Source organism: Ochotona princeps, chromosome 10 (genome assembly GCF_030435755.1).
Source record: "Ochotona princeps isolate mOchPri1 chromosome 10, mOchPri1.hap1, whole genome shotgun sequence".
In the NCBI taxonomy this organism is placed as follows: domain Eukaryota; kingdom Metazoa; phylum Chordata; class Mammalia; order Lagomorpha; family Ochotonidae; genus Ochotona; species Ochotona princeps.
This window is the reverse complement of record NC_080841.1, coordinates 30,688,500-30,701,126: the sequence shown is the minus strand read 5'-3', so window position 1 is coordinate 30,701,126 and position 12,627 is coordinate 30,688,500. Positions and strand designations below refer to the sequence as shown.

The following is a 12,627-nucleotide window of genomic DNA, read 5'->3' as shown; positions in this document are numbered from 1 at the left end:
GCATTAATCTCATTTGCGAGGACTTTGCCTCATGAGGTAATCCCTCCTCAAGGCTCTACTTTCTGATCCTGGGAATTGGACTTCAACACAGGAATTCTGGTGGGACACATTCTGTCTACAGTAGTTTAATTTTTGAGGTAGTACATTCCTATGGCTCAGAAACGGAGGGGCTGATGCTTGGTCCACTGGGAAAGGCACCATTTGGGCACTCATCTGATGTTAGCGGGCCTGGATTTGCATCTTCGTTCTAGTATATATTCCAACTTGCTGCTAATACGGACCTTGAAAGGTCAGCAGATGTTGGCTCAAGCATTTAGGCCCCTGTCAGCCACGTGGAAGACTCAGAAGAGATGGAGTTCGTGGCTTCTAGCTTAGGGCTGGCTCAACCCCAGCTGGAGGAGACATTTGGGAAATCTGTCAGCAGACAGAATATTTCCCTGTGTCAAACCTAAGGACTTGAATGTGACATGCAGGCATTCCATGTGCAGTCTTTACTGTGGTACCAAACACATGCCCCAGTGGATATTTTTTAGTTTCATGATTCTCAAATGTTAATGACTGATTTGATACTAATGGGAATTTTCATGGAAATATCTTTCATGACACCAAACTGTGTCCTGTTTGGGCTGGCCAATGCTCTGTGTGTCTGTGTGTACATGTATGGTTAATTGCTATCTGGCCAATGTTAGGTTTCTTATTTCTTTTCCTCTTCCTCTTCCTTTTTCTCCTCTCCCCTTTTTCCTCCTCCTCCTTCTTTTGCTGTTGTGCAATAAATGGGAAACTGTTGTTTAACACTTAGTTTTGCAAGTTCACCTCATGGTCTTGTAAAAATGCAGGCTTTCATTCTGGAATGGAGCCTGAAATACTGCATTTGAAAGAATCCCAAGGGTGATTCAGAGGCTGCTGCTCCATGGTTGACGCTTGCGGAGGTCATGACCCACTGTGAGCTTGTGTGCTTGTTTTCAGAGTTACCCGTGGCATGGCAGCACCCCTGAGCTATGCTCTGTGAGGCTAATCTCCAGCTCTGACAAGATGCGTCTGATAGAACACTGGGCACAATGTGTGCCAGCTACCAGAGCCAACAGATTACTTGAATTCTTTCCAGTTTTTTTTTTCTAACAACTCCACCCAGTGGAAAGTATTTAACCAATGACACTGAGCCTCAGAAATATTAAGTATTGAAGCTGATGGCTGGTAGAGTTGGGGTTAGGTACCAATTTCTTCTTTTTTTTTTTGAAAGTTCATTTTTTATTGGAAAGTCAGATTACAGAGGAGAAACAGAAAGATCTTCCATCTGCTGGTTTACTCCACAGATGGCCACAATGGCCAGAGCTGAGCTGATCAGAAGCCAGAAGCCAGGAACTTCCTCCTCTGGGTCTCTCACGTGGGTGCAGGGTCCCAAGGCCTTGGGACATTCTTGACTGCTTTCCCAGGCCACAAGCAGGGAGCCAGATGGGAAGTGGAGTAGCTGGGACTAGAACCAGCGCCCATATGGGATCCTGGAGCGTGCAAGGCTAGTTTACCCATTAGCCTACTGCACCAGGCCCTCTTCTTTTTTTTTTCTAAAAATTTATTTATTCAAAAAATAGAAACCAAGAGATATTGCATTATTATTCATTCATTTTCAACATTCATGGCTGGACCAGGTCAAAGCCAGGTAAGTGGCAGGGCCCCAAGGCAGATCTGTTGCCTTCCCAGGCACATTATTGGGGAATTAGATTGAAAGCAGATCAAGGGGGTCTTGTTTTTTTTTTTAAGAAATGCTTTTCTTCTAAAAAAATATTTTATTAGCAAGTCAGATTTACAGAGAGAGAGAGGAGAAACAGAGAAAGATCTGTCCACTGTTTTACTCCCCAGATGGCTGTAATGGCTAGAGCTGAGCTGATCCGAAGTCAGGAGCCAGGAACTTCCTCCAGGTCTCCCATGCGGGTGCAGGGTCCCAAGGCTTTTCACCATCCTTAACTGCCTTCCCAGGCCACAAGCAGGGAAGAACAGTGGGGACTTGAACCATCACTTATATGGAATGCTGGTGTGGCAGGTGGCGACTTGCTTTTCCACAATGCTGGCTGCAGGAACCTTTTTTTCCTGGTCCCAGAGCACAAATTATCCACTTTTACTGTACATCGCATAGGAAATACAGGGAGTTTGGGAGAGGCCCTTCTTTCTGCTTGGTGTGGCCCAGGCCTTCCTCCCAACATTTCAGCCCCAGGCAGGATGAGCAGACCAAGCACCACAGGAAAGACTGATGACACAACTCTGAGTCGCTTCTGTCTAATTATGTGTACTGTGAAGATCACTCAAGTACCTCTAGGCTGAAAATGATGTCATGAATTACCTTCAGTGTTTCTAATTCTATGACATTGTCTCTGAGTCCTTTTAACGTTGTGATTCCAAGACATGGCCCAGCACAAGACTAGAATTTCTTCTGGAAGCTAGAACGCTTTAAAAGTAGCAAAATTGTTTTCCATGCTTTAAAAACGTGTGTGTGTGTGTGTGTGTGTGTGTGTGTGTGTGTATTTGGAACAGTTACTAAAGTCAAGCCATTTTGATCATTCAGTGCATTATGTAAGCTCCTTGAATAGCTGTATTTGGAGTTGAGACCACAAGCCAGATGTGCATGCTCCACATGCACCATACATGTGCACCTGTGTGCACACATTGTTGTATGCATCTTTTTTTTTAAACCTCCATTGCTGTAGTTGTATCACTACCTATAGGTACTGCCATTTTTATTATGTGCTTTACTCTATCTGGGCAACAACTGCCTACCACTGCGGCAGAATCTTGGGTCTGTTTGGCCATTGTTCTTCAAGCCAAGTAGTGACACAGGATGACACAAGAAAGCGAGAGCTCCCAACTGATGACTCACTCTGTCTCTTCACTGCCCAGGCTAATAAGTTCGGAAATTTTGATGATAGCAAAGTGGGATCCAGTCCCGTGGCATGCAGGTGGCTGTTAGTTGCCCAGGACCTGAAGTTCCTGAAAGAATTCGTTAAGATAGGATATTATATATAGATGAGGTAAGTGAACTCAAGAGACTTGTCTAATGCATTATGCCCCCAATTTAGCTGGAGTTTGGTAAGAGGTTTGATATGAATGTGAAACTTAAAGAGGTAGACTGAGATGAGGACCAGAGAATATTTCCATAAAAGACACCTAATAAGGACTAGGCTTCTACGTTGATTCCTTCTTTGTCCTCTTCTATGGCCATGGCAGGCAGCTGCCATGGCAGTTTATGGGGTTATGGAGACTGTTTTATCTTGGAAGCATGTTCTCAGAAACTTGCTCCAACCTTTCAAAGGAAACACAAGTAGTTCAGCATACCATTCCCCAGGTAATCTTCCAGCTTAGCCTCCCAAGGGGTGTTTCCTCTGTCCTAGCACAAAAAGCTACACCCCAGTTCTGGCATTCCAGGAGCCACTTTGACTGTTTACATGGCTGCTTCATGGTCTTAAGAAATCAGTTAATTAGAAACTTGGTTCAAGCAAAAAGAAAGGGGGCAGGGAATATTTAAAAACACACAAAAGAAAACTTGCGCAAGTTGAAAGCTATGTAATAAACTGCTGTTGGTTCTCACTCATGCAGGACTGCAGACCCCCGTCATCAGTCAGCCTACAATTCATGTGGGTGTTGAACCACCAGGGAGGTGGAGATTACTGGGGTCATGTCCTTGGCTAGGTAGTTCTTGTAGTACAAGTGGTTATAAGGCTACAGTTGGGTCCAGCACTCTGCTTCCTGGCTCACTGTGCCTGCCTTCCTCTGCAAGCTCTCTACCACTGTCACTCCGGGCCAAACCAGTGGCACCCGCCGAATTTTGGATTGTGATCCAGAACCACAAACCAAAATAACCTCTTTCCTTTGCATTGTTGTAATAATGACAAACTCACGACGCACTACTTACATGAGAATTTACTTCTGAGTAGAATTTATTAAATTTTGGAAACTTCACCTTTGATATGTATATATATTATAGTCATAATTGGTACTTTTTGCCCAAACACCTTTCAGATTGTTCCCCTTACAATTTACCTTAAATCTGCTTGAGGAAAGTGGCTTACCCAACACCTGTAGGAATGTACACCCTAGGCTGAGGCATGCTTTTCTGGAAAGAGCTTCATCTTTAATGGATTCTGTCACAATGATTTCAGGAATTCACATGTGGAAGTTCCTAAGTAATTTTTTCTTGTAAAGAGAAGCAAGAATACAGGTAAAGATGTTTGATTTTGTAATAATGCAAATCCATTTACACAGCAACCAAACCATCTGGAGAATATGGAAATAAGGCTTTCCAGCATTATTGTCAACCTCATCTTTCAGCACAAACTTGCATGTGATCTTTTTTCTGTATATCTAAGATCCAACACTCTGGGGATAGGAGTTCTTAGCAGTTTTCTTTCTTCAGCGAATTGAATTTTCAGCAATTCCATATCACAGTTACACCTTTAGGAAACAGCTGAACTTGATGTCCATGATTTTATTTCATTCAAGTTCTGAGTATTTAGCCTTGGAGAGGCAAAAGGTTTTGAAGAGAAAACTAGTTTTCTTTCCTGGCAGGGGAGAATAATCAGTGGTCACTACATGTGTATTTGCCATACATTTTGGTGACTTAGACCTTGTAGAAGGCTCAGACCAAAAAGCCTTAAGAAAAATGTTCCGCGTGTGGGTCTGAGAACCCGTGGCTAAAAATGAAACACTAGAGACTGCTTACAAGAATTTTCTTGCTGTCAGCAGCAAGCGAGAGCTCCCACTCCAGTCACATTATTATGTAGTACTAGGGACATGCTGCTTAACCCTAGTTCACCTTGCCCAGGCAGGGTAAAGCCAGGCTGTGAGGACTGCACGTGTGCAGATCACCCACAGTACAGTGCTTCAAGGAACAGCAGCCAAGAGATGCTAGAACAGTTCCATATTCTTTTGTGCATGAAATACAAAGAAAACAAGTAGCACTGGTAACAACACATTTATTTATGTACCCTGTTGTGTGACCGGGAGGTGTTTTTCACTTTCCAATCATAGATTAGGTTGTAACAGTTCTAATTCCAGAAAGTAAACTAGTATTTATTGTTGCACAGACATGGTACCACACGAAGGAATTTTAAACACTTCTAAGCTTTCAGGATAGCTTTGAATATGTACCAGTACACTATGGCAATGGACCTGGTAGGTTACCAGTATGTATGGTTCTCTTCAGACACAACAGGACAAATTTGGACTTAAACAGAACTCTAGGAATTGATCCACGTTTCTTAGGAAGCTGCAAAAGGTCAACATTACTTAAGCCTGTTGTATTTATCACCATGAATAACTATACTGTTATTAAAAGACCATGGTAAGTTGCAGCCAACTAATTGCTAGTCTCATTTTGCAGATTAACAGTTAAAAACAATGTGCAGCAGATGGCAGACCATAAAAGTTTATATTTAAGTAGTTCTCACGTAACCTTTTGTGTACTAAAGGAACTCAGACAAGTTGAAAGCATTGGACAGTGTATCAAGCTGGGTTTCATGTCAGTCTATTCTTCCCATGAGAGTGCATTATATGGGATGTTTCCTTTCACAGTGCCTCTTATTCTTGGCTTCACATATTACTCACAGCATATATTTTTCGAGTTGAGTAAATCTAACAGATGGGTACTCACTGCTAGAGCAGGATGGAAGAATGTGCTGATCACCAAGTATGAGATTTACATTTATATTAAACTAACATTAGATACTATTGGAAAAAGACAAAGTAGGGAGTTCCCAGATCCTACAAAATATTATGGCTAAGGAAACAGAGAACTCAAAAAAGGAATCCACCTCCAAGAAACAAATTCAGTATAGTAAAATAGAATTAAGTGCCCTGTCATAGGAAAAAAGTTTATTAATAACAAAGAACAAGTGGGACATTATACATTGTTTCTTTGGAGGTTAAAGTGCAGGCTATGAAATGGCATATAAAATAATGCATAAAATAGTGCAATCTTAAGGTGCCATTATTTTTATTACACATAGCCTATTTTTCTATGTCCATTTTCTCTCAAAAATCCAGCTGTAGTGACACCTTTCAGCTTATTTATTTAGGCATTACTTATACTCTGTTTTACCCATCTTTGGGGCTACATAGAATATTTCAACATTTTAACATACAGTATGATAGCGCATACATCTTGAAGCTACTAGAGATTAAGGCAAGCCCCTGGAAAGTTCAGTATGCCAAAAAAAATGTTTTACAAAAAAACTCGCTTCCAAAACTGGTGGTTTTTAGACCTGATGGCACCCCAAGAGTCTTCAAAGAGTATGACTGCTCTAAATACATCCATGTTTGCTCAATTATTCCCAGACTCTTTACATCAAAAGAGGAGTTTGTGAAGCAAAACTTCAGAATATGTGAAAAGCCAGCCAGCCAAGTCCATGTGAGATAAGCAGGGATGGCCTGAGGGAGTGGAGCCAGTGCTCTTCCTTTCTCTGATGTGCCTTTCACATTTTATCCTTGTGGATAGTGTGGTACCATCATTAATTTATAGGTGGGGATGACCCATTGAGAGGCAGCCAAGGAAGCTGATGGGAATACTTCATGAAATGTGATACTAGGACAAGACAATATTAACAATGTAAGGGCAGGATGATTCTGTTTGGACGCTAATTTACACTTTCACATTATGTGTCAGTTTTAGCTAATTCAGGTAACTGATCTGTTGAATCTTAAATATCACTACACTATCCAAAAAGCAAGTGTTGACAGTTGTCAACCATCCAACTAAGTAGTGTAGGACAATATCCTGTCATGTTAGCTAGATAGGCTAAGTGATCTTAAGACTTACTTGTAGTGTTATCTCCTGTCAGAGTATTTCTGTATTAACAAGTACAACTCAACTTTATGCTGTAGAAATTTGGATTTTGGAAGACAGCATCTACCTTCTAATGCTTATTTGAATGTGAATGCTTATTATGAATGCCACAGACTATATTCATCTTAGTGGAGACTATACATATATTTAGGGTAGCTAGATGTAGTTGAAAATAAATTCAGGAAATTGTTAATAATTCATTAGCAATAAGTAACCCAAGGCTAATATCCTTTTGATGCATAAGGATCATACATTGTACACCTGTAAACATATACTTTGATACTTTAAAAAGTTCCAGAAAAGCAGAATATTAAAGGCCATAAGTATTCCAGTAGGCCTCCTCCAAAGACACGATAATATGGCTAAATCCCATGATTATAAAAATGAGACCTGCTGAGAAAACGAGTTCCAGACGGGGACTTTTATGGATGACCTGGGCTGACAAACATTTTTTGGAAACTGTTTATTTTAGAATTACCTTCCCAACAAACCATGAAACATTTGGGTGTTACTTTATGGTTTTTCACTGAAAACATACTACATTGTTAAATGGAGTTTCCAAGTTAGACACAGAATTGATCAAAATCTAAGGACAATATTATGAAAGGATAATATTAAAAATGGAAAGGAAAAATTTTCACTTGGTAATATTAACCTAAAGGATGCATAACCATGTCATGTTGGACGGATAAAAAAACGGTGATAATTTTGTGCTTTTATTGAATAAATTCACCTGGGAAGGGATGACTTTCTATATTAACACCCAGACTTACCATATGTAACTGAAGCCCAAGGCAACAGTTGTTTAAAAGAACTTAACAGCCAAATAACTACATAATTTAGCACATAAAATAAAACAAGGACAGTGACAATTGGAGGTCTTAAAAATATACAACTGGGGAAGAAACCCCATTATACACCATTTGGGAGCTGTTAAAGTGACCACTCGGAAACGTTGAACAGTGCAAGACATGCTTTTCCAGTTACAAGCTCAAAACAGGAGTGCAAACAAAATTAAAGCTTTTGTTTAAAGTCATAGAATAGGAAAGCTTGAAATGAATAGTAGAAAGCTTTCCCCTCAGGTCATCCCCCATAAATTAAATGATCAAAATGCTTCGCTGTGGTACAATTTTCTTCAAAGGCTACACTGAATTCCACATGTTGGGTCTCACATCCCGTTTAATCAGTGAGCAGGCAGTGAGAGGGAGAATCAGTTTCAGCTCCTGGAGGTCTGACAGAGATTTGCGCCTTGGAATCCTGGGTTCTGCCTTAGCTTCTGAACCTGAACCTTACAGACAGAAAAAGCAATGGGCTTTAATAGTCTTTTGTTATAAAAACGGAGGATAAATGGACTAACAATCCCCCACCTAAAGAGGCAAGCTACTGTGGTGTAAGATATTTAAGCCTTGAACTAAGATGCTGCTCTAAAGAGTGGAGAGGTTCAAGATCAATACCAGTGCAAGAGCTTTTGAAGTGAGTTGACTAGGCAATGCATGCATCCATCCATGCAAATGTTGGACATGGCCCCAAAAGAGAACTAAAAACGTGTATGCAATAATTGGGTAAGTCCCTTGCCAGTAGTTTATAAAAATATATAGTCAATACTGTAGAGGCTCCTTCTACAGTCAATACTATGGAAGTCCATTTAAGTTACCCCTTAGTTCAATACCAAAAAGCATTAACTACTTTTCAGACGTTCCAGACGAAGGTCACTTGTAACAAAAAGTCAACTTTTTTTTTTAAAACAACATAGTGTCCATTTAAAAAGGTTTTTCTTTCAAGTGAACAGGACATTTTTCTGTATTAACTTCTTGTCTATCAGATCCCTATGTAATGTGCATATTTGCAGAAACAAATAAACTTAAACATTATCTGCACAGGAAAAAAAAATGCTAACTCCTCAAAACATGATAGAACAGGTCTGGTTAGTACAAATCTATTGCAAAATAAAAAGATTCTGTGCATCAGTTCAACCAGGAGAAGCGGGAAAGAATGTCCCAACCATAAGAGTTCAAGTTGTATTCTGAAAGCCTAGAAGCCTCAGGGACACTGCATTGCTCAGTGTCCTAATATGCATAACTGCTTAAGCTACCAAGCTACATGTTCCTCTGGCTTTAGAACCGTGTTCCAATTTACTTTCTATTCCGAAGACGTTTAGATTTCCTAAGTGAGTCTATGGCTTCTGCTGCCTTTTTTCGTTTCCGAGGAGACTCCTCATTCTGCCCAGGCCCTGATGAGTTTCCTACTGCACTTTCCATTACTTCTCGTAGTTTGCGTTCCAGCTCTGCCAGCCGTGCATTCTGTTCACCTATGATCTGGGTCTGCTCTAGCAGTTTCTGGTCTTGGTCTTGAAGCTGTTTCTGTTGTTCTTGCACTTTGGTGCGAAGCTCAGAAATTTCACGCCTGAGAACAGTCACGCCAGCACCATTTGTTTTAACCTGCTGCTGGAGTTTGGTAACCTCTTGTCTGGAAGGGTTTTGCTTAGAGAAGAGCTGCATTGTTGTCAGGGCTGCAGATGGTCCTGGGACTAGGGGGACACAATTTAATAAATAAGATCCATTACTCAATCATCATTTAAAACATTACAAAACAATTTTAAGACCTAGTAAGAAAATAAAAGTAGATTTAGAAAACAACTACTTTATCTTGTACTATATAATAAAGCACAAGATTTTGAATATGTATAGACCTATTATCATAAGTTCATTCCACACTTATGTATATGCAAAAAAAAATTAACTTTAGCCAATTGGGGATTCCCTGCAAGAGTGGCTTACATCATACATGATGATCAGGAAGTATTTCTTCCCTCCTCCCCGAAGATTTCTTTATTTGAAAGGCAAACTGACTAGGGGAGGGGGGGATGTGGGGAAAAAAGAAAGTGAGCTTCTATAGTTCACTTCCCAAATGGGCATAACAGCCAGAGTTGGGCCAGGCCAAGGCCAGGAAACAGGAATTCCATCTTGGTCTTCCATATAGGTGGCAGGGTCCCAAGTACTTGGGCCAGCTCCCACTTGCCAGGCACATTAGCAGGAAGCTGTTTCATAACTGGAGTAGCAGACACTTAACTGGCATCCACTACTGAGATGACAGGACTGCAAGCAAGCAGCCAACAGCAGCTTAATCTAATCTGCTGTGTGCACAATGCCAGCTCCAGGGAAAAATTTTTTCTTTTTAACAAGATTTGTCTATTTGAAAAGCAGAGCAACACAGAAAGAGACCTTCCATCTGCTGGTTCATTCTCCAAATGACAACAATAGCCCAGGCTGGGTGAGGCTGAAGCCAGGAGCTAGGAATGCCATCTAGGTCTACTATATGGATGGTCAGGAACTTAAGCCTTCCTCTATTTTTCCATGCACGTTACGGCAAGTGGAGCAGCTGAGACTTGAACCAGTGCTCTGATAGGCAGTGCTTGTATTAAAATGGTGGCTGAACCTGCTACACAACATGCTGGTGATACAGGAAAGTTCAGAAGCAGAATAAAATATGAACATAAAAAACCACTATTTTGCATGAATAGCCTGTTTTAAAACCCTCTCTCCTAAAGGTTCTCTGAGGAACGAGCCAGCCGCGTTAGCCTTTCCTAGCCGTGATGATCTGGTTGCTGTCTTCTTCTCCCTCCGCTTCACCTTATCCAGCTTCCAGTCACACATCAAGGCTCAGGTCAATTTTTACCACGTCTGACATCTCAAGCACATCAACCTGATCTTTCTTAAGATTCTGTGCACAATTGGCACTGAAAGAAAAAACACTATTTGAAAGGTAGAGTGTCAGACAGAAAGAGATCTTTCAGCTTCTGATTTACCCCCCAAATGGCTGCCACTGGTTAGGACTAGGCCGGGCCAAAGCCAGAAGGCAAGAGTTCCCTTTGAGTCTCCCGTGTGTGTAGCAGGGGTCAAAATACTTGGATAGCTTCCACTGTTTTCCCAGGTGAATTATAAGGGAGCTGGATTGAAGCGGATCAGCTGGAACTTAAATTGGTAACCCAATATGTGATGCTGACACCACATGTAGCAGCTTAATTTACTACACCACAACACTGGTCCTATAATTGACATTTAATTTAGCACTGCCTTAAAACATTTCTCCTTGCCTACAATAACGTGTTTTAGTATTTATTTATTTGAAAGGCAGAGAGTTGTGCATAACAAATACAAACCAGGGTCTGTAGTCCAATCACTACAAGTTATTGGGGCATGTGTTTGGTACAACAGTTAAAGTGTTAAGATGCTGCTTAGCATGTCCACAACCCACTACTGTAGAGCTTGAGTTTGCATCCCAGAGGTGCTCTCAGTTCCAGGTTCCTGATGGTATGCACCTTAGGAGGCAGCAGCAATGGCCCAAGGGGCTGAGTGCCTGCCACCCATGTGGGAGACCTGTCCAGAGTCCTTGGCTCCTGCATTTGGGCTGGCTCAGTCCCTGCCTTTGCTGGCTTTGGGGAGTGAGCCAACAGATGGGAGAGCTCTGTTTCTACCTTTAAGTAAATGAATAAACATGAAAAAAGAAGTGTTAGTATTAAAAAAATTCTTAAAGAAATGTTACAAATATTTGCTGACACAGAAAATTCAAGGTCTATAACTAAGGGGGGGGGGACCAACCCAATCCAAGTTGCCAAACTGTGTATGAATGTTATTATATACTGAACATGCTATTAACAAATGATACCTGGAGGAGAGCCTATGAGTCTTCCAGACACGTCTGATCCTGGCAATTTCCTCTTTAGAATTGGGACAATCTTTTCATCAAAGTATTCCATTGCCATGGAAGAAATATCCCTTAATTCCTGCAGTACTTCATGGGCTCGTTGAGGGGCTCTGGTAGAATTGACATACCTCAACACACGGTAAATCTCATCAATCACCTAAAACAAATTGTCATTAGCACTTTAGATTTTCTTTCTTTCTTTTTTTTTTTTTTAAAGAAAACAACTGAATTAGCAGAAGTGATTGCTTGTTTTGCAATTCCTGTGAAGATCTTAAGGAGTGAGTTAACTAATACACTGGCCACGGACATTATCACTTGATACCTGATCTTAGAGAGCTAGTTAATACTATATATTTAGATTTGTTAAGTACCTTTAATGTACCAGGTATTGTGCTAGGGTAAAGGAATCAAGATAAATAAAATAGAGGCCTCGTCCTGAAAGAAATGACAGCATAGCTAGAAAGACATATACATACAAGTGATAGAGAGGGACATATAAATTATAAAAGAATGAACACAAGGGTAGAATGAAGGATTGCCCAAATCCAGACCCAACCAATCCCGCAAACCCAATTTGTTCCTCAAGTCCAGGGACTCAGTCTGATTTCACTGCCCTCATGGGCTCTACTCCCTCAGGTTTATCTATCTATCTATCTATCTATCTATCTATCTATCTATCTATCTATCTATCATCTGTCCATCTGAAAGGAAGAGTGACAGAGAGGAGAGACAGAGCCAGACACCCAAATCTGGGCCCATTCAAGTGCTGATCAGAAGCAGGGAAGCCAGAACCGGAATAAGCTTGTGAGCTGTGTCTTAGCTACGTCTTAACTGCTGTGCTGGTATGCTGGCTCCTCGAGGTCTGCTATGGACTGGAATGATATCACCTTGGACCCCACTTCCCTTAACATCACCAAAAGGTGGCCAAAAATCCTTATACCTTGTAATAACTGCAATGGGAAAACATACACATAAATACATGGAAAACAAACAAAATTTCTGCAATTCTGCCTCCTAACTCTCTTGCTGAAATGGTAATTGAACTTTTTTGGGCGTCTGTGCTTACAGCTTTTGCTCTTATCAGATTATCACCA

At 41.0% G+C, this 12,627-nt stretch overlaps 1 protein-coding gene across 2 annotated transcripts in view; it reads right to left on the bottom strand.

The window, feature by feature from the left end:
- Positions 1-4,944: 4,944 nt before the first annotated feature.
- FBXO28 (F-box protein 28) overlaps positions 4,945-12,627 on the bottom strand; it is a 30,265-nt gene continuing 22,582 nt past the window's right edge. The window contains exons 4-5 of one of the 2 annotated variants that reach the window (XM_058669223.1): positions 11,495-11,690; positions 4,945-9,356 (exon numbers count right to left, since the gene is read on the bottom strand). In XM_058669223.1, coding sequence (XP_058525206.1) covers positions 8,962-9,356; positions 11,495-11,690 — 591 coding nt within the window. In that variant the 3' untranslated portion in view covers positions 4,945-8,961. The remainder of the gene's footprint in view (positions 9,357-11,494; positions 11,691-12,627) is intronic. The other variant, XM_012930542.2, reaches the window with a different exon arrangement.